Source organism: Neopelma chrysocephalum, unplaced genomic scaffold, assembly GCF_003984885.1.
Source record: "Neopelma chrysocephalum unplaced genomic scaffold, ASM398488v2 Primary Assembly neopelma1_82, whole genome shotgun sequence".
NCBI classification, from domain to species: Eukaryota; Metazoa; Chordata; class Aves; order Passeriformes; family Pipridae; genus Neopelma; species Neopelma chrysocephalum.
The window spans coordinates 4565669-4591140 of NW_020897744.1; the positions used below are offsets into that span (position 1 = coordinate 4565669).

At 45.0% G+C, this 25472-nt stretch overlaps 1 protein-coding gene across 6 annotated transcripts in view; it reads right to left on the bottom strand.

Annotated features, from left to right (window-relative positions):
- Window positions 1-25472, bottom strand: part of COL26A1 (collagen type XXVI alpha 1 chain) — a 181679-nt gene that overhangs the window by 120912 nt on the left and 35295 nt on the right. For 5 of the 6 annotated variants that reach the window (XM_027690959.1, XM_027690960.1, XM_027690958.1 and 2 more), the window contains 2 exons: window positions 21444-21566; window positions 10970-11073 (listed from right to left, as the gene is read on the bottom strand). In XM_027690959.1, the coding sequence (XP_027546760.1) occupies window positions 10970-11042 (73 nt within the window). In that variant the 5' untranslated portion in view covers window positions 11043-11073; window positions 21444-21566. The remainder of the gene's footprint in view (window positions 1-10969; window positions 11074-21443; window positions 21567-25472) is intronic. The other variant, XM_027690956.1, reaches the window with a different exon arrangement.

Consider the following 25472-nt stretch of genomic DNA (forward strand, 5'->3'; position numbering starts at 1 on the left):
AAAGTTACACAGGTTTTCAAACTGTTCCAGCTTGCAGTGACCAAAGGTTGATTTAGGGTTTGCTGTCAGCGCATATTCACATTTACAGCCCTACAGGCTGCCATAAAAAGCCAGGTGAAGATCAGAGTTTCTGCTGATTTGAGATATGAACAAGATACAAAACCATGTGGATAGGAACTCACTCTGGGGTCATCCCAATTCCAAGGGAAAAGGACTGATAAATGATCAGCTTTTGATATACTTCAGGAAAACAGTCCTCTCTTACTCCTGTCACCTTCTAATGAGTTTGAAGTGTGAAACTTATTTTTATTGTCTCTCCTGTTTCAATCAACAAAGACCAAAGCTTAACAGTAGAACTTGTAGCAGAACACAGATTCCAAGGTGAAGGTTTATATTCTAGAGTTTAAAGTATTCACATTTGTTCAGGTCTAGGAGACCAATGCTGAGTGCCAAAGGACACTCAGTCTGGAAAAAAAGTCTCCACTAGGCACTAATGGAGCCACGTAAATACTCATACAAGTTCCTTATTAAGTGTGTGAAAGAACTTGTGATGCTGTTCTATAAGGAGCTCACAGGTTTATGGTTACTGTCCCAACTACCACTGCTAGGAGAGGTTCTGCTTCCCTAAGCCAAGGGCAGGGCAAGAACGGTACCTTTGTGCAGACACATCATGCTATAAATGAACTACTCACAAAGCAAGGAGAATGGCTTGTTTTCCTGTATAGGTAATAAAAAGCTGCTGTCTTGCTGTGAGTGCTAATATTAAGACAAAAGCAAGAATCTTCAAGTTTATGTTACGTTAAACGTAAACCAATACCCATCCTCTGCATCCCACCCAGACAGACCAGATGCAATAGAAATAACTGCTTATTTATGTTACCACAAGGACCAGCAAATACACAGCAGAAGGACAATGTTCAAGGCATCTCTGGCAGATCACACTGGGAGATGTGTTTAGCAGATAATACAACTGGAGAATGCTTGAAAAGACACTGTTTGCTTAATCACTTGAGGCTAAGTTTGAAAAGATCAAACAAGCCAAGTTTAGGAGTAGCTTGCTCCCCTTCTTGAATGGGCTGTAATATTTTACAGAGCAGAGCCCTGCAGCCATCCAGAGAGTGGAGTTTGAGCCATTGCTACACAAGTACTGGGAGCACATGGATTTAACAACTCTTGCCACCAGTAAAGAGAAAAACAGAATTTTTGTTACTTAAGTACAGTTCTCTACCACTGAGGCTAAAAAACACTGGCTGACAACAGCCACACTTGTATCTCCCACCCAAACTGGCCACTGGAGAAGAACTAATTAACCCAGACATTCACAATTTCCATCAGTGTCTCAGTGGTACCACAGCAGTTTCTACAGCTTGTGCTGTAAGAAACACTCTCTTTCCATGAGAACAAGACCCGACACCTTCAACAGAAACCTCTCGTGCTTGAGCTGGGGAGCCACATGTGACAGTCACTGGCAGCAGGACACAGTCTCATTAAAGCCCATCTGCCGTGGATGTCCCTCAAGGTTTTTACAATGAAGGACCACCTAGCAATGAACACAGGCCCTGCACTTCCCACGGTGGATACGTGCCAAAGACATCTTTAGCATTACTGCTACAAAAGTCATTATGTACAAACAAATGAAGCATGACATTCTGAATGCTCACTGGGTCTGCTTTCTTCTCTTTTAGGCTTGAGTATATTTCATTTACAGGAAAAGAGAAAATGCAGGAATTTCTTCAGCCATCTCTTAGTACATCCACAACCAGGTAAGGACTCGGACATCTTCTAGTCCCATATTTCTAAAATCCTTCTGACTTTGTTAGAATTGCTGCCCACATTAATGGAAGCCTTGGGCAATCCCACACCCCTCTCTGTTATTATTTTAATGCTCTTCTCTTGGATCTGCCTGCACTAGAGGCATCAGCCATCCATGGCATTGCAGGGCTTAGCAAAGCCACGAGCGTGATTAGCGTTCGCGTTCCTCCTTCGGTGGGATTAGCAACCAGAAAACCGCAAACGTTACAGGAATTCCCCCGGCAGGAACAAACACATGGAAGATGTGGTTGCATCTGTAGCATGACCCTGACGTTGCCTCTCTTTTCTGCTGCACCCATTGCTGTGCATCTTGAAACATCTGTGCCTGTGCAGTGACTGATTACCCAGAGACACGCAACAGTGCTCGGTATCTGCGAGAGGCCGGGGACTGAACCCTGGGTTTATTACAGAAGAGAGCTGGAGGAAGCTGCTTGCCAGAAATCCAAACTCTAGCCAACAAGTCCCTCCAGGCTCACTTGGAAAGGTCTTGTAACCTCATTGCCTTATGCCTGCTGGGCTCAAAATGAAATGCAAACTTGCATGTTACTTGTGGATTTGGATGCACTATCCAAGGAGAGACAAATCAGGAGCCTGAGCAAGAAGCATATGTTAGGAGGGCAGAATAAAGCTTATCAATTCTTAATGAACTCCATGATAGGGGGTTTTCAGAGCCATTCCTCAGTCTTTCCTGCTTTGGTGGTTGAGGGACCTACTACAACCCGTTTAAACAGTGATGTATCACTCATACACCTTTTGATGAAGTCTTTTCTTAAATGTTGTTCAAAAAAATCTATCTGATAAAATCAAAGCTGATTTCCTCAGAAAGCCCACCAGCAAGTTTTTCCCAGCCTTCAATTATTTCAGACCTGTAAAGTTGCTAAAGACCCACTCAACAAGAGTTCTTTGCAGTGCAGTGACAATCAGGGTATCTTGCAATGCTACACGTATAGGAAACACTTAATCAGTTCCTAAACTCCTTGGAATCACAAGCATGAGGTCATTGGAATGAGTCTATACCTACTTCTTGTCCAGTATTTGAAAACCATGAGTTAGCCCTAAATGACTACCAGTTTCGGCATTTTTAGAACAGTTGTGTATAACACACACCCACTGACTCCTCCAACTGGTAACCACGGTGAACCAATCTAATTATTTAACCACAGGTAAATAATAAATAAAGTACACAACATATTCAAATGCCATCAACTACAAAAGACATATTCTTTTCCAATCCAAACACTTTCCTTCACAGATGCAACACACCCTTTACAGCATTAAAATCCTGGGGCTCAGCTGTGCAACACAATTAGGACTGGCTTTCACAGGAATTTAGCAGTAAAAAGGCTGAAGTTACAATAAATGCTGAAACTTGGCCTCTCTGAGGAGCACCAACACATACACATGAAGGTACCACTGTACTAACTTTGCTGCCTTTATATAGAGGAGATATGATGTAGGAATGACACTCGTTGAACGTGCTTTTGCCTAGCACTTCTCCATGTTAAACTGAAAGTCAACTCCACCAGAAATTATCTGGAGGAACACTTCTGGTTCCCCATTTGATAATAAGGAATTGAGTAAGAATAAAGTCTAGGATTCAGCAATATGGGAATTTGATGCTTACCTCTTGCTTTCACCTTCTACAAAACATGAAACCAATCTCAATAGTTATCCAGGACAACTAAAAGGAGATAAATCACTGCACTCATAAGAGAAGAGATGGCACTCTGCAAGTCAGGCATTGCTGGGCCACTCAAGGATTCTCCTGGAATAAATTCAGTAACTTTTTCCTCAAGGAACCATCCCATTCAACACAGTTTGACAGCAACATTAAGTCCACACATTTCATAACTAAGCCCTTGAAAAGCAATGGGGAGGAGCTGTAATTTCACGAGTGTTATGCTCAAGAATTAAATACAAACCAGCTGGTTAAATGAGCAATAGCCTTGTGAAGTTAGTGAAAGAAAGATACTTTTCATAGCCATCCCCTCCAACTGTGGGCATTTCACATTAAAGGTCTCATTTCCTATTCCTGATAAAACCCAAATAAGTCACTAAGGCAGCAAGGAAGCTCAGGAACAGCTCCAGCAGGTGGTTTTAATTCTTCTTCCATTGTTATCTATAACTCACTTGAAAGGCATCAAAATGAACTGTGAACACCAATTAGAAACTGTTGCTCTCATTTAGCTCTTCCCTATGCAAATGACAGTGTACACTCCAAAAATTCCTACCTTCTGGTATAAACACAGCCCCACCCTCCCCCCCCCACCTCCAACAGGAAGGTCTGTAGGAAAGAGGAATAGGGTGGAGTTTTTCAGGAGAATGGTTTCCCTGATTTTGGTACTGACTACATTTGCAGGACTGGCAGCATAACATGTCGCATCCCCCTTCTTCCAGAGGGCACCACACTGTCAACAACTCCCAAGGCTGTAACAATGAGAGTCTCACATGTGAGAAAAAAACCAACTCCCTTCTAATGGCCTCAAGCAAATAAAAGTTTCATCATTGTGAGGATGAATGGGAAACAAATGATAATTTGGGGGAGAACAGGGCTCTGAAAGGAACAGCTACATGAGAAAGTATCGTGTTCAAAGCTCAGGGTTGAAGGAGGTGGTCAGGATTATGAAAGGGAGAAGACACTGTCAAGAGCTTGTATGGGCTCTTCAGAACCCACATGTCCCAAATTCTCATCCCAAGTAATTCAGGAGCTTCCTTGGATGCAAAACTATCCATATCTAATCAACCACCAGAGATGTGTCTAAGAGTGCTTATACAAATCTAACAGAGTCCCAGGATGGTTTGGGTTGGAAGGGACTTTAAAGCCCATCTCATTCCACCCCCTGCCATGGGCAGGGACACCTTCCACTATCCCAGATTGCTCCAGGTCCCATCCAGCCTGGCCTAGCCCTGTCCAAGGGAAGGGTGTGCTCACTCCAGATTAGAGATAAAGCAAATTCATAGGAAAGTCATTCACTATAAACAGGTGTGTCTCCCACTTGTGAATTAAGAAACACACAGCAGAAAGCATCCAATATGTTTGGGAAAGCAAAGCAATAGCTTATCAAAATAAAAAGGATTCTTTACATACCACAGTAATTGGATGGGAGCTAAAAAATCTTGGGACAATGTAATGGTACAGCACACAGCTTTCCCAATTATGTTAAGATAACATCTGCAGATATTTAGCACTTCAGATATTTTGACATTAGGTGCTGAATAAAATTCTCCCTGCTCAGATTAGAAATGTCCAAAAAAATGAAACTACTCAGATGCTGGAATGCAGTGTCAAAATATTTGGAAATCTGACAGGGATTTTTTTTTTTTTGACCATGTATTGAAAGAGAAGATGAACACTTAGAAATTGTTCAAGTAGTCACACATCACTGATGCCAGAAAGTGCTCTCAGCAGGCTGCACGTTCTTCCAACAGTGACCACACGCTCCAGGAACTCCTCAAAAAATTTGATCAAGGGTGACACATGTTGTGCCTGAAGCCAGAGGTTGCTGAATGGTCAGAACACTGACAGGAGAGGATGGAAACTGGGTGACACATCATAGGGTAGTTTGGGAAGGTTCTGGTGAACCTTCATGTTGAAGGGGCCACCAGCAACACGAGCAGGAAGAGGTGTAACCCATGAAGCAGCAGGAGGTGGAGGTTATGGAATAAAATATTGGAGTAGATACCTGTGTGCTCCAGGTACACAAACATCAGTGCTCAGAAAGCCACTTTCACACACCACCAATTCCATCAAGGGTGATCAACGCCTTTTGATGCTTTTTCATAAAATATTTTTGAAGGTAGGTTTGCAGAGATAGTTATCACATTTTACCACCTACTTACTAACTAGATAATTATTAGGGAATTCAGGTTGCACTTAATAGTCTGGAACATGTATTCACACAATTCACTTGTTGCATCTAATAAACATTAAACTTTGGCATGAGACGATATTTTCAGAAGCAAATACGCTCTGTGGAACCAAATGTAGGACTCGGTTTCAAACGTGTCAAAATGAGAACAAAGTGACTTTTCACTACAGGAATTACTGAACCAGCCTCTGGTAGAGAACTATATGTGCTAGATCCAAACTTGAAGGGAAAGAACCTCAGTCTGCCACACACTTGCAGCACAGAACTGCCCAGGGAACCAGAGAGCACCGAGAAAAACACCTCTGGAGAATTCCACTGTTCTAATGGAAGCTTTTACTTTCTGACTGAAGTGGAAAAACATCACTGTACAAGGATTTTGCAGCAATTTTGCAGGCAGTGCAATGTCTCGACTCCCATTGCCTTCTCTTACATTTTCTCAGTTTCTAAGGGCAAGATGAAACAGTTCAGGGGCAGCAGCTCTGGAGTTGCTGTGTGTGATACACAGACTGAAATCCCTTGCTCACAAGTGGTGGTTGTGGGGAAGAAGGAGAAACAAGAAGGAACTGAAATAACTTGAGAAAAGGAAAAAACACAAGTTCAACTCCTGAACAGAACTACTGTGATATCACAGAAAATGTTAATCCATAGTCTTCACATTTCATCTCCACATACATTGACAGCTCTGTGTTTTAACAGCTCAACCAAGACTTGCAGAAGTGAGGTCCCATCAGCACCTCTTTGAATACCTCTCCTCCTAGAGTCCTTCAATGGACTTCCAAACTTTCAGGTCTCTTGTTTTGATGTCCTTTCTCATGGTCTCATCAAATTTTGTCTCATAATTGCATTTGCTCGTTTAAGATTTTCCTGGCAGTGTGGTTCTGCATCTCTCCTCCTGGGACCGAGAAATCTGGTGAACCAGCAGTAAGAAAGAAGAGGGGTTTTGCACTCTCTCATACCAAGAGGAAAGTCCTCATTGTCTTACACTGCTTTGAAAATTATAAATACATTATAATCTAAGAAATCTGAAAAATGCTAAGATGACAAGATGCAAACAACAGTTATTAGAAGTATATAGAAATATTCCAAGAACTGAAATTAGGAGGGGGAGAAGGAAAAAAAAAAAGGAAGTTCTCAAATTAAACTTGAACAAAGCTGCTTAAATTTCCTATCCTACTTTTATTCTTATAGAAAGAAGAAAAAAAGTAAGCTTGGAATCACAATGGCACCACTTTAGAGGTGCTGAGGTTACTCTGGGAGCTGCTTCGTGCCCAAACAGCTAAGCTGTCTACCATCAATCTACTTCTGGGGTAAATAGGATACTGGCCACTGTCCCAAATTCAAGCAGCACAAATAAACAAGAAAGAAAGCTATGTTATATTTGTAAAGTGAAATAAGACCTTGCCTAGCTGGAGAGCTCGAGGGCAGCACACCGAGCCCCTGAACTTGCTGGGGACACTTTTCCTCTCCCAGGAGGTTGCATTTGCCTTTGAACTTTCAGCCATATAGAAAAAAAAAAAGGCTGAGTTGAAATGTCAGCATCATCTTGGATTCAAATCAATCAGCTTGATGCATGATTGCAACAACTAAACCACTTCACCTCTGCACTGCCCTCATCCATATGTTCTTTATATCAGCAGTCAGCAGACTGGGTGGCTCAGTGGATTCATTTCCTGTCCTGGGCTTGGGCTCCAGTTTAAACAAAACAAAAAAACCCCTGAAACTGGAATATAAAAGTTAGCATCTAGTGACAGTTATATTCAGCAGACTTGTTTGCATCAAGTCTTTTTCTCCATCCAAGAAAGTTGCAAGAAACCCTTTGGGAAGGCCTGGCACAACTGGTGATTTTTAACTATCAACTCAACTAGCTGGTCACAGTTCTACAGAACCAGTGAAGGAACTTGAGACCTTTCAAGTGTTGACACACCTTTGGGTGAGGGGAAAGCAATGAAGGGAAGGGGGGAAAGCCCCCAACAGTGTCAGCTTAAAAAAAGAAACAGATTGGAAACCATCCCCACCTCAGTAAATTAATAACCCTCTGAGAGCAAAATCTCCATCCACTTCTAAAGCTGGGCTTCCTCCAGATGCTGCTGCTCTTTATCAGCTCCAAGCAAGAGTTAAATTCCCAAGATAGTTTCAATGTGAAAATGTGCAGCCCTCAGCATTAATGTAGGTGCCTGCCAGCTGGTGACAGTTAAGTGGTTGCTGTCTCAAGCTAAACTTATCAGCTGAGGATGGAGACACTTTAATAACTGAACTGCATTTCACATGTTGCTGTGTCAGAGCACAGGGTGTCACTGTGGGGGGGGGGGGGCTTTCCAACTGAAAGTGTGTTCCAGCAAGTCAGCCCCATCAGAGGTCTGTCATACTTTGGGACTAGACATCCACACTGAACTGCTTCCTTAGCAAAGGAAAGCTGACCTGCCTTTGAGAGATCACAAGAGGAGCATGTCAGAAATAACTGCACTGCAGCCTCTGAATGATTGCAAATTCTTTGACTTGTTTCCTCCTTGTTCGCCCTCTCCCCGTCCTGTCTTCCCTCATAAAATGCTAAAAGAAATAAATTTTCAAAGGGCGAGGAAGGCTTGATGTAAGGACAGCTAGTAAAAATAATCTATGCTCCAGATATGCTTCATTGGCTGCCCCAAAGACACTGTTTCAGAACAGCACAAAAAAGGAGTAAATATTAACTCTGCTCCCTGGGAATTAAAAGGAGGAATCAATAGATGCTATAGATCTCTCAAGCATCAAGATGCAAAGGCCACCATCAGTCTGAAGAAGGGACCCTGCAGCCATTCCCACACACACACAGCTCCCAGAACTGCTCTGTGCTTGATCAATCTATTATCTCCAGGCTTAGTCCATCCCACCGATGAAAATGCAACCTTGCTATTCCAGGATTCTGTGGGAAGGAAAATGTTTTCCTTCAGTCTCTAGAAACAGGAGACCTCTTGCAGAGGAAGCCCAGAGCCACTGCAGTTGCCATTCTGCTGGCACATGGAGAGCAGTGACTGCCAGAGAACTGGATTTTTTGCAGCACAGCAAGAAGGCAGGTTAAAAATAGTGCAGGTCCACTCTGCCTCCAGCCATACCTACCTCACATCAGCTGCAAGAGCATCAGCTGTACATCCAAGTGACATGAAATATTGAAAAGAAATCTAACTAAATACCAAAAAAAGTGAAAGTATTTTGAAGTTCGACCCTGCTAATTCACTGTGGCTTCACCACTGCACTGGCTTTGTTTTGTTTCAGTTTAGTTTTCTGTTTCCTGTTTCCTTGTGTCTGCTGTTTCCAGGAAGGACTCACACAGATGTAAACATCCCACCCTCTCAGAGGAACCAAACTTGTAGTAGGAGAGAGCACAGAAAGTACAAAAGGCTTTATATCAGGTTGCCAAAAAGCTCTTTTTAGCCTCTTTTATTTACATTTCCAAGTGACACTAACATTAAGAATTAGCATAAGGAATAAGTAAATGCTTCCATTTTAGAATTCATGGACAGCTCAAGGTGCTGTGCACACCACTAGCAGCAGTATTGACACTGGAAACTACAAGTGGCACAACTTTGCTGTACTAGAAATGGGTATTACTTTATTTTTCTCCTTATTTCAAGAGTATGGGACTGTCAGTAGCACCAGATGTTTTAGGGAGAGAAAAGAAAAAAAAAAGAAAAAGGTAAAAAGAATCTCACACATGAAAGTGAGGGCTTGCTGCTGGCTTTCTGCTCACACCCCACAGACCATATCCAAGCCCAGAAGAACAGTTTCACCCTGAAAACTAACTGCATAAAATTGTCACCTCGTTCCACAGACCTGCTCCTGTGAGATCGCTGCCGACTTGCTCAAACAAGCTTATGTTGGCTTTTTATTTCCATGGGCTGTGCTGAGGCAGATCTGGCACTGCAGGAGGGAGCTGGATTCTCTCCTTTGCACCGCTAAGCTGGAATTACTCACACCTGTCCAAACCCACAGGCACCAGTGGGCTCTGCTCAAGGGCTCCCCAGGTCCCTGGGCAGGTCCTCTCACCCTGAGCTGCAGCTCCTCTGGAAGTGACAGCTCTGCCACCACCCTTAGCTCCCCTGTCCCCTGCAGCAGCAGGTAAAACTCCAAGCTGCACACAGCAGCTTCTCTTTCTCAGGCTCACTCCTTTAAGCAGCACGTTAAAATGCAAAGCTCTCTCCTGCAGACTGCAATTTAGGGCAGCTTTGCCACTTTTTAAGGCTTTTCTTGAGCTTCTGGGAAGCTATTGTTTCCTCAGCAGCCTGGAGGGAGCTGCTGTCTGCAACCATCATTCTCTGTGACTGTAAGGAGACAACTTCCTAGCTAGAGATTTGCCCAAATTGTGTGATCAGCATTAAGATATCGCAGCACAAAGAAAACGAGGTGCAGCTACAAACAGCAGAGCCAGAGAAGTGCTGGACACCCCAATGGCCCTTCAGCTGCCAGAGACAGGCTGTGCTGACCTGATGCAAATAGACAGAAAACTCAAGGCCTAGTTCCTCCCGTTCATAAACCATGAAACCTCATGTCAGATTGAGCAGATGCTTTAATGCCTAAACATGAGACTTGATGGAGAAGCAGGAATTGTTTTAAACCCCCAGAAGCAACAGTTAAAGTAGAAAACATTAGGAAGCAAAATGCAAAACATGCCCTTTTTGTCTATTATGATAAAAAAAACCCACCAAACTTTCTTTACTTCCTACTCTGTTTTCCTCTGTGTGAAAGATCAAATGCCAAACCCAGAAGTGTGTTTTCACATGCACTGTGCAACCTAAGTGTTGTACCCATAAGTCAGAGAGCAGGTGGAAAAGGAAACCAAAAGTGCTGATTTAATTCAAAGCTTTCTGGGAACACATGTAATTTATGTCCAGACCTTACAGGCATAAAACTTTCAGAAGCAGCCATTCAGGGACCAGCTTTCAGCAGTTACAGCAACTGATGGTGATGACAGGGAACATGGAGAAGACAACACAGAAACATGGAGAAAGTGCATTTTCTGAAGGACTGTGCAATGGGGATGCCAAGCACAAGCACATCTATACTCAGGTCATCTCTGAGTACCCATTTCTTCATTTCTTTCCCCCTCCCTGTTCAGGGCTGTTTGCAGACATTCAGTGTGGTCTGTGTTCCAGAGCTTGTGTGTGACATTCAGATAACGATGGGGAGTGAACAGAACAGGTGATTTGTTCCTCTGTTTGAAAGGCATAGGGCAAATTAAGGAACAAAACCCAGTTCAACCCAGCCAATCCATCCTTGCTGCTCCATAAGGACAGATGTGTTGCTGGATAACTCACCCTCCTCACAGTTGCTCCCCGTGAAGCCAGGACAGCACCTCCACTCCAGCGTGGTCACAGTTCTGTAGGACATTTTGTACGTGGGCCTGATGAGAGTCCTGTAACTAACACAAACAAGGAGTCAGTGGAATGCACTTACCTACCCAAGGGTGGTGTTGCTGCTAATCCATAGCACATCTTCCTGCCTGGATACATCCCCAGAGCACCCAGCCACCCTCAGCCACAGAAAATAATCACACAGAATAACAGAGCGATGTTTTACTACAGTGTGGGTCTGATTCAACAACTTTTATTTTCCTCCTTAAGCCCTCATGCCCTTCTGGTTCTTCCCCACACCTGCCCCCAGGTAACAACAGTATGGCTTTGTGGAGATCTCATCACTCCCAAGGTGCTGCAGGTAGCAGAGGTGATAACTCTTTCCTGCACTCTGCCTCCACGAGGATTTCTCTGACATTGAACCAAGGCTGGCATGAGCCTTTCCTCACACAGAACTAAGAGAGCTTCCAATCTCTCCAGTGTCTTCCCTTCTCCCACCACTCATATCTGGGGTTTGCCAACATGACAACAGTGATCCTCATGGAGCCTTTTTTCCAGCTGGCTGACCTGTGCCTCAGTTCTCCCCATCTGAAAGAGGGTCACACTTTCCTTCACCACTGCCGAGGTTGTGCAGGACAGGTTTGGGAGCTCTGTGTCCAGCACAGCATCCCAAGGATCCCAATTACAGCACAGGCACTGCCAAGCCCCACTGGAAACTGGAGAGCTACCTGCAGACACAACAGACCTGTGCAAGGCACCAGTGATATTGAAGTCAATATAAAACAGTTGCCTAAGTGCCAGCTTTTCCTTTAAAAGAGCAGCTCTTCAAAGCTGGCAAATCAGAGTTTTCCCAGTATACAGCCAAACAAGTCACTGCTGCTATTCATGAAGCTGAAAGCAAACACAGAAGTTGTACTCCACAAGCTCCCCTCGAAATTCCTACCCTTAGTTAACAGCCAAAGGAATTTGGCACACACGGGGAGAGTCTGAAGCTTTGGGATTACAGTGTTGCAGGCTGCAGCTTATGCTTCTCTCTCCGAGCCAGACAGACACAAGCCCTGAGCACCCTCTCCCTGGGGAAAAATCCTCCTCCTGCAGTGCCGGCAGGAGGCAGAGCACTGCCCCGGGCTCAGCTGGGCACAGGGCCAGGACAGACCAGAGGTTGCATGAATCTCATCCCAAGTGCTCCAAGAGGAGGCAGGCACAGGTGTACATCCAGGACAGCCCTGCAGTGACGTTGGTAGTTACTCCAAGAGCAGTAACAAAGGCTTGCCAGGAGAGGCTGCCCATGTATGTCTTGGAAAGAAGGGAGCAGCTCAGTCGTGGTTAACAGAGTCTTTGGGAAACTCATTTCTCAGGAAGCTGTTGCTGATGATTTGTGCCAGCTGCCAAACACAGAAACCACGTTCCCCCATAGCCACCAGGGAGGAGGGCTGCACAAGCTTCCTCCTGAGCACAGGGCTGCCTGCACGGGAACGGCATCGCCCAACAACGGGAGAGCAGCGCTGCCTCCTGAGAACGTGATGTCCTCACCCCTTGAGCTGCCAGAAAGCTCACCAGTTACTGCTAATACTGCTAATAACTGGGATCCAGGCACTTGTCTAAGAAGGGCTGGACAGAGCCAGCTCGTCCCACCTAGTTCTTTGCACTTCTGCATCCAATGGTATTCAGGAGTTCACAGCCAGGAGCGAGTCTGAGGACTTGGCAGCACACTGATGCAGGTAGACCTTCAGTGCTTTCTAACAGAGAGACCTAAGGCACAAAGACGTCGAGTGTCTTGCTGAGGGTCCCTCAGAATAGCTCTGGCAGAGCTCAGGAACTGAACCCAAGCCTCCTGACTCCAAGTCCTGGCGTTGGACTCAAGACATCTTTCCACACGTAAGCCCCGAACCATCAGTCAGGAGTTCATGGCTTTGTCACTAACACCACAGCTGGATTTGACCTTGAGATGAAAGTCTCCAGCCTTGTTACCAGTGTCCAGAGCCAGCTAGTCTCCAACCACACCGTGATTTTAAAACCATGTTTCTGCCAACACCAAGATGTTAAAGCTCTCTCAAACTTCATTATGAAGTGTGGAGAGTGGCTCGAGCCAGACTGGAATCTTGGCAGCAGTTCTGTGTCGGGGAAGTAGCTATAGTTTAATCCTCAAATGAGCAAGGACTTCTCAGGGCATGACAAACGTGGAGCTCAGCTGTCACAGTCTACCACCCACCCTGAATTTCCTGGAAGAGTTCTGATGTTTGCAGCTCTGTTCAGCACCCTGCAGTCACACATGTGAAGTGGTCCCAGCTTGCAAGCTCCAATTTGTTCTGAAGTTGCTCTGTTCTTCATAGCCTCATTTTTCCCCTCAGTTTTTGACATGGCACCAAGGTTTGTTGTTGCCTGTGTCATCACATCATGCAGATTTCTGACAGCTATTCCAGGAGGAGAGCAACAAAGCAAGTGCCTTTAGCAAAGCATCACCACTGTCTGACACTTGAAGGAAAGGGAAAAAAAACACATGGAAAAAAGACAGGGAAGGAAGATACCTGTTAAAGATCAGAAGCCTTAGAATGAAAAAAACATGTGGAAAACACAACAGGCAGAAAAAAGGATTGGTAGCAGAATAGGGAAGCCTTTCCCTTGGATGTCACCCAAGCCACAAACACTGGCATAGAAATCTGCCAAACCACAGTAGGAGATGAGTTTAAGATGAGCCACAACCTGCACTGCTTTGCTTCCCAGAGCAAAGGATGTGCTCAGCACACACAGTCCCCTTCCGCAGAAGACTTCCAAGCCCCTCACAGAGAAGCAAACCACCAGGACCTGCCACTCTGCTGCAAGAGACAGATGTCATTTCCCAAAATGTTTGCTGAGGCTTCATAATGGGGTCCCAGGGAGTGGGGCAACTCCCAGGGAAGAACCCAGAAAGCTCAATCAGCAGCTGCTGCTGTTACTAGACCACAAACTAGACCTGCCTGTCCTTGGAGATTGCCTGATGCCTGTCAGACAAGCTTGTCCACATGCAATCATCATTTGGGAAGCAATGTCTCTTGCTTGTGGTCTTTAAGTGACTGCTCAGGAAATGGTAATTTGGGGAGAGATGACTGATGAACTGATCTGGGGGTATGAAGCTGGAAGTACTGGAGAGGTCAGGACACACAGAAGGATGGCAGCCAACAAGTCTCAAGCCTCAGCACACAAGGATGTGTTCCCCCCTCTCTCAAGGAAGTGTCACTGAACACAACAGCCAGACCTGACACAGGAAAGGGGGAAGAGTGTCACATTCTTGGATCAAAGACTCAGAAACCAGGTCAAAGAGCCAGGCGTGATCTCTGCCATGACCCAGGCAGGACAGGCTGTCACACACAGGAAATGCCTTCCCCCAGCCTGGATCTGCCCTGCCCTTTGACACTCACAAACAAAGCTGTTTGTGCCCAAGGACCCCATGAGAGGGAAGGCGTGAAACTCGTTTCCACATCGCAAGAGAAGGTTTTGTCGCTGTGATTCATTCAGCCACTGCAGTTTATGCCCCAGGAGACCTCAGTGACCTCCAGAGGCTTTTAATTCATTTTTATTCAAGTCCCAGGTTGAAAGTTTCACCATCACTTACTGGTGGGTTTCAGGATAACAAGAGGAATGAACTTGCTTATTTGACTGGCACAGAATCTTGGATAGGGAAGTATCTTGGCAAATTCCTTGGAAACCAAGGAATCCAAGGCTTTCTTTTGCCTACTACTCTCATGGCAATGAAGTCACTTACCAACCCAGTGGGTCCAACCCTGTACATATAACTGGCATATTGTCTTTCAGGGACAGTGGACCTTTATTATAACAAGCGCTACCTCTGCAGTATAAGAAGTTCAGAACAAAGCTTGTGGTAGTGCCTCTAAGCTTCTACCCGTGCCCTGATATATAGACATGCCAAACCCCTAAAACTCCCCATAGAAAATCAGCATGCTCTGAAATCACATTTCAGATATGTCAGGTGAAGTAGCCATGTCCTGAAGGACTTGGAAAGAAGGGAGGTTGTTAAGAGCTCAGAGAAGTTATCAGGAATATATTTGGTTCCCAACAGCACCACCCTCACTCCAGACAGACTATCATAACTATCCTCTCAAAGCCTGCCAGACACCGATTACACCAGGGAGCTCCTCTGTGAACACAGAGAACACAACTTCACCTCCGACCAGCACCACAGCTGATGCAGGGACAAGGAGCACCTTTTTCATCACATTTGCAACTCACAGGCATGGCAGAGACCATCCCTGTGAATCAGACCTGTGCTCTTTTTTCCTGCAGCCCCAGCTCTTCCAGCTTCCCCAGCACAAAGGCAGTAGCTCCCCAGAGAAAAATGTAACCAGAGCAGTTTCAAATATGCTCCTGCAGACACTGGATAAAAAACCCTGCAGCTGCAGGAGCACTGGAGGTCATTGTACATGTCTCCTGCCTTTGCCAAAGGGGAGGAAGAGGACTCTGTTTAGCTCTGGACATGTCTGGTTTGCACAACTTAGCCAGAGACTAAAACCCAGGAAACAAAACTTATACAGCTCCCATGCCCCACTGTAAACAGCAATAATTTACAGTCTCTCAGTCTTAAGAAGAAAAAGACTGAGGACACAGATGTTTCTATGCCACCAGAGTTATCATCAGCTCCTGCCTCTATTAACAATCAGATCTCAGTGCTGTTGCAGAGCAGCTCTGCACTTCCACCGGCGAGGAGGAAGAGTGTTCAGACAGAATGTCTGAGCGAGATCAAAAGCCCTCAGTCAGCAGCCCGAGCACAATCCCCAGAGCAGGTGGCCCTCCACCTGTGCCCAGGCAGCACACACAGCCAGCCACATTGTTCCAGAGCTCAGAATGCCCCTTTGTGCTGCAGCTCTGATCCTACGCTCCCAGAGCCTCTACCCTGTTTGCAGGAGGACTGTTGATCCTACGTTTATATCCTGTGTGTGCATGGGAGAGCAGACATCTTTTTCCAAGTGTATTTCTCTCCAAAATGTAGAGTCATAAGGGAATTAAACACATAAAAGAGTTTATGTGTAACAGGACTTCAAATAGCAATTCTAATGCACTGGAATAAGCTCTGGGATTTATTATTCAATTGACTGGAAAGCAAGAAAGAGAGAAGGATTTCCCTGTGGCATTACTAGCTCTGAAACTGAGGAGAAACATCAGCTACAGGCCAATCTCCTGGGTGACAGATCCCCAACTTCTCCTACTGACCCTGTAGCAATGGAGTTTTCAAAAGCAGACAAGACCAAAATGGATGAGCCTGCAGAATTCCTTCTTTGTTATTCTACAAGCTGGCTTGTAAAAATCCCTCCAGGAGCAGTAATGTGTTCAGTTTAAACAAAAAGAACAAAAATAAATAAATAAATAAATAAAAGAAAATCCAGCATTCAGAAACACCAAACAAGAATGATCCATGCAAGATGTGTAGCCTTCTCACATTTAAAACGTCATCAAAAGCACAGAACCTTTGTGATAAACCAAACCAGCTACAAATACTGAAAGGAAAAAACATGCAGTGACTGGCAGCTGGAAAGGGCATCACAGCCCAGGTTTGCTGTGTTGCAAGAATGATCTTCCTTCCATCTCTCCCACCTTTGAGTGATGTTTAAAGCCACCAGATGAGTAATTTAATGTTTGGAGTTTTAATGGCTCTTACTAAAGTAGAGAGACCAGGAAATCCCATCCCTGTACAAGCCAGCTGTGGGTTTCCAGGAGAATCTTCAGATTCTCTGAAGGCAGAAAGTGCTGCAGAGACAGGAGGCTCAAAGGCCAGAAGTGAGACAGGTGTGTGACCACTGAGCCCAGCAAAGCAAAACAGGATAAAAACTCACACAGCCTTGCTGGGAACATTTTTTTTCTAGAATGGGACAAGTAAGAGAGGAGTCAGAACATCCTCCCAGCATGTTTCCAGAGATGAGATGGGGATTTCTGTAGCAACAACAGTTTGAAGTAGGGAGTGTTTGTCTTCTGAAGGCTGTGGCAGCACATGATCTGCCAAGGCTGTTCATCCCATTCATTCACCTCCTGAGACACTGTCTTAGTGACCACAACACAAATACCCCAATCAAAAGTAGGCTGATTTTGGCCAGCTAGGGTATCACAAGAGGCTGTCCTAATCTCGGAGTCATAAAACACTGTAAGACAAAAGCAGCACTGTTCTTATCTTACAGGTGAGGTGGCATTGCTGGACCAAAGGCACAGGAAGTCACAAAAGCTCCAGCAGCTGAGTGCAGGTCTCTTTGCCAGGTCTTGGAGACCACCAGTGAGCCTCAAGGAGGGCAGTGTCCCAAGCAGGACAGGATTGTACCTCAGCCTGCAGCTGCTGCAGTAAAACCATTGGTCAGGAGAAGGGTTATAATTTGGGTATCTCTGGGTTTGCTGGGAGCTGGAGGCAACCATCCAGGCAGCAGAGAGCCAGAGATTAGGTTGCCATTGAAACACCAAGCTAGAGACTTTATCCCTTCCTTCAGACAGACAAATGGCATGGGAGTTTTAAGCACAGCAGCAGTTTCAGCCAGACTGCTGGAGAGCTGCCCGTGCGCTCCACGGCGTGACAAAGCAAAGGCACAGCCTTTGGTGTGCAGGAGCTGAAGCCTTCACCACACAAATGTAGAGAGTTCAAGAATAGATCTGCTGAGGGAGAGCCTCCAGCCAAGGCTGCTCCAGAGCAACTCAGCACCCAAGCTAAATAAAGAGTCTGGGGTGGAGGGCAAGAACAGAGCAGCTCATCCCATCCCAGCCAAGATGACGACACTCCTGCTCAAGAAGTTCCCCTGCCAGCTTCCCAAGAGCAAGTGACTGGACAGCAAGGACATCACACAACCCAAGCTGCTAAGCTGGGATCTCACAGATCCTCCTCAGTCAAAGGCCTGACCCTGAGCTGCAGTTTGTGCAATAAGGGAAGGAAACATAACACGAGTGAACGGGAGACAGGAAGCAGATTAAATCCGTGTCTGGCTACACCAATGTCTGCTTGTAAGCAGAGTCTCTCTGACACAGAGCCCCTCTCAGCTGTCACCACGAGGCTGAGAGATGCCTTTTTTTTGGCTGATGTCCCTTTTGCTAGTAAGCAGCCTGATAACGGGTGCTGGCAGAGTGAAAGCTCTCCCAGATATGGTTGACTCCCTGTAAACAAGGAGATGAAAAGAGCTTGTTTCGAATCACAGCTGGGAGAAATGCTATAAAGCCAAATAATGCCAGTGCATTACTGACATTTTGCATTGCTTTCAGTCACACACTGTGTCCTCCCCTTCAATTCAAGCTCAGGCACCACAAATCTCACTGGAGAAGAACAGGAGAAGGCCAGAAGATCCTTAAGTTTATCTTTTTAGCAAAAGAAACACTGATATATTTATATCACTTAAACAACCACAAGGACATAGAGAACCTGAACATTTTTAGCCACTACAAGACCTGGAGTAAGTCTGACCTTGCCTGAAGCCAGACTTCCAGAAAACCCCAAAAAAGGAGCTGGTACAGAGAAGGTAAGGAGGAAACAGAAACAAGTAGGGCACCCAAGTTGGGTTTTCTGCTCTGTTCATCTTCTGCAGGGATTTTCAGAGACCTGTCAAAGGAAATTGTGCAGCATTGTGGCTCATAAAAGCTTACAAGCCCCTTCAAAGCCAGCTTCTTAACAGAAAAGAGAAAACAAGTACAATTTGCAAGGAAATGCACTAACAAGTGAGGTGCTGAATAAAAGAGGCACTACACTGCCTTGGGACTTTGGGAACTGACTGTCTTATTTGTATCCTTGGGAGTTTTCATCTGAAAACAAGAGAGAGATTGGTGTTTCCTAAAGACGTAATATTCATTTTGGTGAAAGAGGAGGGGAGAAGTATTTTAAAATAAAAGTAGTTTTAACTTCAGCTTGCCTCTGAAAGCCAGTCCATGCTCCCCTACGGGCTGGCAAAATAAGAGCGATAGGCTGCTGTGTAGGCTCAGGAAATAAGACCTCAGCCACACAACCAGGGTTACCAAATGTTGCCCACAGCAGTTACATGTCCAAGATCTATCATTTTCAGCAGCTGGTTTTCAGTCTGTTGTCACAAAATCAGATGCACTGCTGAAAACAACGACCTGTAAAAGATGTCTGGGCTGAGGATAACTTATCCAGCAGCCCACTTGACTCTCAGGAACTCAGTGGCTTCAGCTTCGTTGTTACTTGTTCTTGGGGCTCTCCCTTTTGGACAGTGGCAATAGGGGAAATTATCAGGAACCTGCTTTACCTCTTTTGGTAACTGGGTGGCTCCAGCATTCTCAGCAGCTTTCTGGAGGTCCTTGGGAAAGAGGTCCAGGGTCTTTCCCTACTTTAAGCAAGACTGTCACATGATGTGTGATTAGAAGACAGGCATTATAGTCATTTTCTTGGAAAGTTCCATTCTCTTCACTTGCATTTCCTCCCAGCTCAAAGGCAGCAGAGCGTTGGTGTCCTCCCATCCCTCCTGGTAGGTTTCTTCATCTTCCAGATGATCATCTTCCAGAAACACAGCTCCTGCTAGCTGAGCTTTCACCACCAGCTGAGATCTTAAATATCAAGAATCCCCAGCTTCTTTCCATGATATTTTCACATAGAAAGAAAAATTGAGATGTCTGCTGCTGTTCTGTATTGTCTCCAAACAATTGGACTCAACAGGCAAACAAACTAAACTATATTTGAAACTGAAAGTGTTCCATGAACAACAACATCCCAACAGCACACAGTGCTCCTAAAGTCTCAGGGTTAATGCAAGAATCAATGTACAGGAGTAACTGCAGGAGCCCACGAAAAGAATTTTTACTGGGAACGTGATCAATTATTTGGTACTTAGGAAACTACAGTTATGTTAACAAGGAAAAATAAGCAAGACTTTTGGCAAGTTTAGGAGACAAGGTGAAAGCTCACAAGTTTCTAGTGACAATTATGTGAGTAAAATGTCTGTGAAATTAAAAAGCTACAACAGAAGTTTGGCCATGACAATTTAAAATATTAAGTGTTTCAACCACAGCCTTGCATAAAGACCAAAGAGACACCAAAGCAGATATATTACAAGTGAAAAAACTGAGACTGACCACTGGCCAAGTGGAAACTGGAGAACCAACTGTGGTAACAGCCACATGCAAAATGTGAATTCCAGATGAAGTGTCACAAGAACAGATTGGGAAGGTCGATCTCAGCCTGCAGTTCAATCACATTCAGGTTATCAACTACAGGAGGACCTCAAACAGTGCCCTGTGGGTGAATTGGTAATAACAACAATAAAATGACTGAGCTTTGAGAGCTAAGTTATGGCTTGTCTACATGGGAACGAGTTTTAGAGGTTAGGTGCAAATTTCGAGCACAATGGCTTTTTTTGCCCCGATTCCCAGATGGGTGGGTGACACTGTTGTGCTCTGAGAATGCCTTTCAGAGAAGGCAAAGCTCAACAATTCAAAGACACTTTACTGAAAGGTGGTAGTTGAGGACTGCTATTTCACATTAGTTTGGGGTTTTTTTTTCTTCTTAAACGTAGGTGGGTTCCAAGACTGTAGATGATTGAAAGCCAAAGGAGGCTCAGGGCAAGTTTTTGACAAGTTGCTGTTTTTAAGCTTTGTTTCTCATCTGAGGAGAGGGACATTGTGTTTTAACACATCTCTAAAGGATACTGAGAAGCAGGAAATCTAAGGAAATTCCACTCTGAAAATACAGGGAACATTACCTTCGTCCATCATCAGCTACAAGGAATTTGATCACAGGTTTCCAGTGTGTGTGATCAATATTATCCATGAGAACCTGAGTACAAGGACTTGATACCAACAGCTCACATAGAACAATTGATACAGCAACCCTGCTAACCCTGTTCAGCCACACTGAACATTTATTTACTTTCAGGTCTGACTGGCAGCAGCCTCCTGTGTGAAGTACAAACTGGCATTACAGCCTAAGCTAAGCTCTTTCACAGAGCTTGTCCTAATCCTGATGCCTTCAAGTTGAATTATCTGTCCCCAGGCTGAATTATGTCTCCTTTTGTAAACATAACTGATGTTGTCAGATAGCCTCTACAATAGAAGTTGCTTAATGAAAAGAACTTTGTGTTTCAAGCATTGTGTGAGATTACATCAACCAAATAAATAAATATGCCTTAGGCAGATGGAGAATATATATTAGACAGGGGGGTTCATGTAAGTTTTATTGTATTAAAGGTGTACTTGATTTGTGGAAACCTCTACCTTGCACAGAATAAATAATGTCTCATTTCTAAACTAGACTCTGTGTCTGTGTTTAGAGAGCTCCTAAAATCAGCAGCAATGCTACACTTACCTGCACGTGTGGTTACTCTGCAGTTAACACCAGTGGCACCCCTTTATTACAGCCCCACAAAGCAGGTTCTCACACTTGATGTCAGCCCTCTCTGCAGTACTTACCAGCCACCCAACTGAATGGGAAGGGCAGCAAGATTTGGGCAACGTGAGACATGAAGATTTTTACCTCACTAAGTTGGCACAAGGTCCTGGCCACCGGCAGCTCTGATAAACCCTCTGGATCACCGTTTCTGAGCCGTTCTGCACCTGGCAGGAGACTGTCCTTGTCACTGTGTAGTGACACCAGTGCCTGCAGAGAGAAAGGACATCATTAGCCCCAGTAACACAACGAGCTGGACCAAGGTACAGCAAAACCAGAGCAAGTATCTGGAGGTGAGGTTCTTTCTTCCACCAGCCACAGCCAGGTTAACTTGCAGTCTTCATTCCTCACCCCACCCTCTGCTCTCAATAGCTGCAGAAAGATTCCCAGCTTCTGCCAACCTGAGCCACAAGAGATCCAGTAACGCCTCTTGCTTGGTCCTCAGAGGCCAGGGTTTTATAGTGCATAATTTGGTTCTGCCACTTATCAGAAACAATGGGACTTGAGGGGAAAAAAAAAAAGTCTTCCAAATCTCCTGATAGTCAGTTCCCATTGTACTGGTCTTAATTTCATCCTGCTCGTTATGGTATCGCTCTCCAGCCTCCCACCATTCTGAACAACAGCAGAGTTAGAAAATTCTGGTTTCTGGTGTGGTGGAGCTTATTGTCAGCAGGGTTCAGCCAAGCTGGGTGCTGGATAAGTCCTGCTGCTGTCCTGGTGAGGTTACAGTCTGAAAGTGGGCAAGGAAAAGTACAGGGGAGGGAGGGATGAGTGTCCTAGGCTGTCTCATAAGAAAACAAGAGAGAGAAGACCTCCTCGCTGCAAGGTGTGTGAGACAGAAGGAGCTGCAGTATCAGCCTGAGGAAATAAGACCTACAGACCCCTCAGGGACTTTCTCTGAAAAACAAAACTAAAAAAAAAAAAAACTACCAAAAAAAACCAAACCACCCAAACAAAAAAAAAACAAAACCCACAAAAAAAAACCCCAACCAAACAAAAAAAACCCACCCAAAAAAGCTTTTAGGTTCCATTGACATGCTTGGGGGGAGGGGGAAGGATACTTTCATTTTTACTTTCATGCTTGCCAAATACTGGTTCATGTTTTTTGTGACTGCTTTGGTATGGGATGTTTTGTGATGCTTTGGTACCTCAGCGTAGTTATAACAGGTTTGAGATGCGCTTTCCTACTGCTTGGGAATCAGAACTGGGGTCATTAATGGGAAGTGGAGATACCAGCCTGTGCTCCAAAACACACAGAGTGCTCATGTAAGCATTCTCTGCTGAATCAGAGGAGTCCTGGCTCCTCACCCTTCTTAAAGCAAGAGCTCCCAATACAGCTGATCCCTTCTCCAAGTATCACCATGACTCCCCAACCTTGCACACCAAAAATCAAATTGCCTGCACAGTGGAAATGCACCTGCAGATCCCCTTCTCCTTCCCTAAACCACCTTCTCCATGGCAGTTTAATTTCCCCGGTATTTGCCATTTACAGCATTTATTGTTTTTTCTCCCCTTTTTGGATTCCCCTCCCATCTCTGCAGGAGCCTCTGCTCTCTGGATAGCTCCCATTTCCATGAATAGGAGGCACACATGCCAGAGGCTGAGCCAACACCACAGAGGACAATGGGGCCAGTGAGCTGCTCAGTGACCCTTCAGCTGCAGCTGGATGGGCACACAGGGCACCCAGGGAGAGGGGACTGTGTGCCCAGTGCCACCAGAGCCCTGCAGCTTCCCTTGCTCACCACAAACCCTTTTGGGATTCCTCGTTGGGAAGCATGGACTAAAGTCACGTCACAGGTGACCCCAAGCGGGTGGGGAGGTCTTACAGAATCAGGTCTCTCAGATTTATGGAGGATCTGTGGTGCATATACAGGGATCAGGCACCCTGGTACCCAAATGTCTCTACTGACATCCACATCATAGAACACAGAGAGCAAAACAGGGAAAAAGAGGAGGTTAATGAAGCTTCAGATCACCTGATGACATCAGATCCCTTAACAGGCTCAACACAACTTCCACACATAGTTTAGGAACAAAACCAGATGAAACAAAGTCAAGAGCTAAAGACTGGAAATGTGATCATTCAAAGGAAAGTTTTTTTCTTTCATTTCACTTGCACACATGGTGCAATCAGCCATGTCACCTCTCCAAGCCTTAGTCAGGGGGTTTGTCCAGATGGGTAGTGTTGGATATCTCCTCGTGCCATGGGAACGGCCAGTTGAGTGTGGAAGGAAAAGCAGCCAGGAGAAAGGGTGAGAACAAGAGGAGCTGGGGAAAGCACAGCTCTGGCTGATTTACCTTGAGCCCAGTGCTCACAACAATCACAGGGACAGCACTTGTGCACAAGCCTCAGGGCGAAAGCACTTCATGTCAGGTAAAACCACCTGCACACGCACAGACCCTGCCAGGATAATGCCAGAAATATCTGTCCTGAAATTATGGAAACCAAAACTCATTGAGATGTGAAGAGTAAAGGAATTGTCCCCACCACAGGAGAGGAAGGAAGCAGGAATATCCACTCTAGCAACATGTAACAGAGCATGAAGGGGGATAAATACTAACAAATTTACAGTAGAGTTACTAAACATTTTAAAACAGAGTACAATTATCAAGGGCTTGAGTGCCTCTCCTCACGTTAATGAAATCCAAATAAATATTTATTTACACATGCAATGATTTAACTGTTATGTAGCTTATATGCGTGTCCCTCTGGCCTTTTCCCAGAGTTATCTGGGAACTAGTACTGTTTCCATGGTGCAGGGCTGGATTATCCTACACTGATTATTTCACTCTAATACTGATTTTGGTAGGCTTCTGAGACAACCTATCTCACTTTCTTGGGTACAAACAAAGCACTTCTGTATCAGATAAAAAAAAAATAAAAAATTCAACTGTACTCTGAACAAACCCCTCCATATCTGATGCTGAAAATAGGGAGCTTCATATTCCTGAAGGGAAATGAGATGAATAAAGATGAACAGCCCAGCACACCCCAGAAGAGAAAGGCAGGTGATGGAGGTAGACTCCACAATTGCCAGAGGGATTATCACAGCCTATCTGGTCTGGTTAATATATAATGGCAGCTCAAAATTGCAACTGCCAAGGAGAAATTGGAAACTAATTGTTACCCTCTTTAGTTTTCCCTTGCATAAACCCAGATTTAATGCCATCTTGTTCCTTCAAGGATTATTTTCAACCAGCTTGTGGGTCTAGCACTACATTTGGGGATCTGGAGCTAAACAGGTGGCACTGTGCAGGCTGCCTATGTCAAAAACTGCAAGAAAGGTTGATTGTTTTACACCATGTACAAAGCTGGTTTTGCCAGGGTTTCCATTCAGCAGGTGGGGCTGGAAGGCACACCGATTTTCTTTCTAAACAAGCCCAAACCCACTGTTATCTGAGTAGGTCTCACACCTTTGAACAGCTTATTCCAAGGACCAGATAGAGCAGGTCCAAGGAGTTTGGCAGTCAAGTTGTAACTTCTGCCTGGGAAAAGCCTTTCACAAAAGTGAGATGTGGTGAACAGACCATGTTACAACTTAGTGACAGAGTCTTGGGCAGCAGCTGAAGGTAAAGGCTGTTCCCACTCTACAGCCCACAGGACAGAGCACGCTGGGGTGGGGAGAAACCCAACACTTCCCCAGGTTCATTTCTCCACATGACCTGCTCAGGGACCTGTTATAAAAGGGATCAATCATTAGAGGAAGTGAAAAGCTCCCCTGAAGCTCTCCATTCACTGCTTTCCTTGCCTGAAGCCATCACCTGGGTTTGCCAGGCTGAACAGGACTGATAGCCCCAGGCAGGATAACAGACCCTTCACTCCAACCTAGGGACAACATTTCACCTCCCTGAGCAGGAGCACAGAGTGCAGTGACAGTGATAAAGCAGCACAACACTCATCACCTCAGCGCTTTGAGTCTTCTCTAAAGGAGTGGATCACAAGGGCACAAAAAAAAAAATTTAAAATAAATGGTCAGACCCCAAAGATACTCAGCTAATCCGACATGAACACAGATTTCTCCAACTTCTCTCTTTACCAACAGAAAGAAGTTGGTTAAAGATACCCACAGCAAGGAGTGAAAGGTAGATTCCTATTGATAAAGCATCATACTTTTG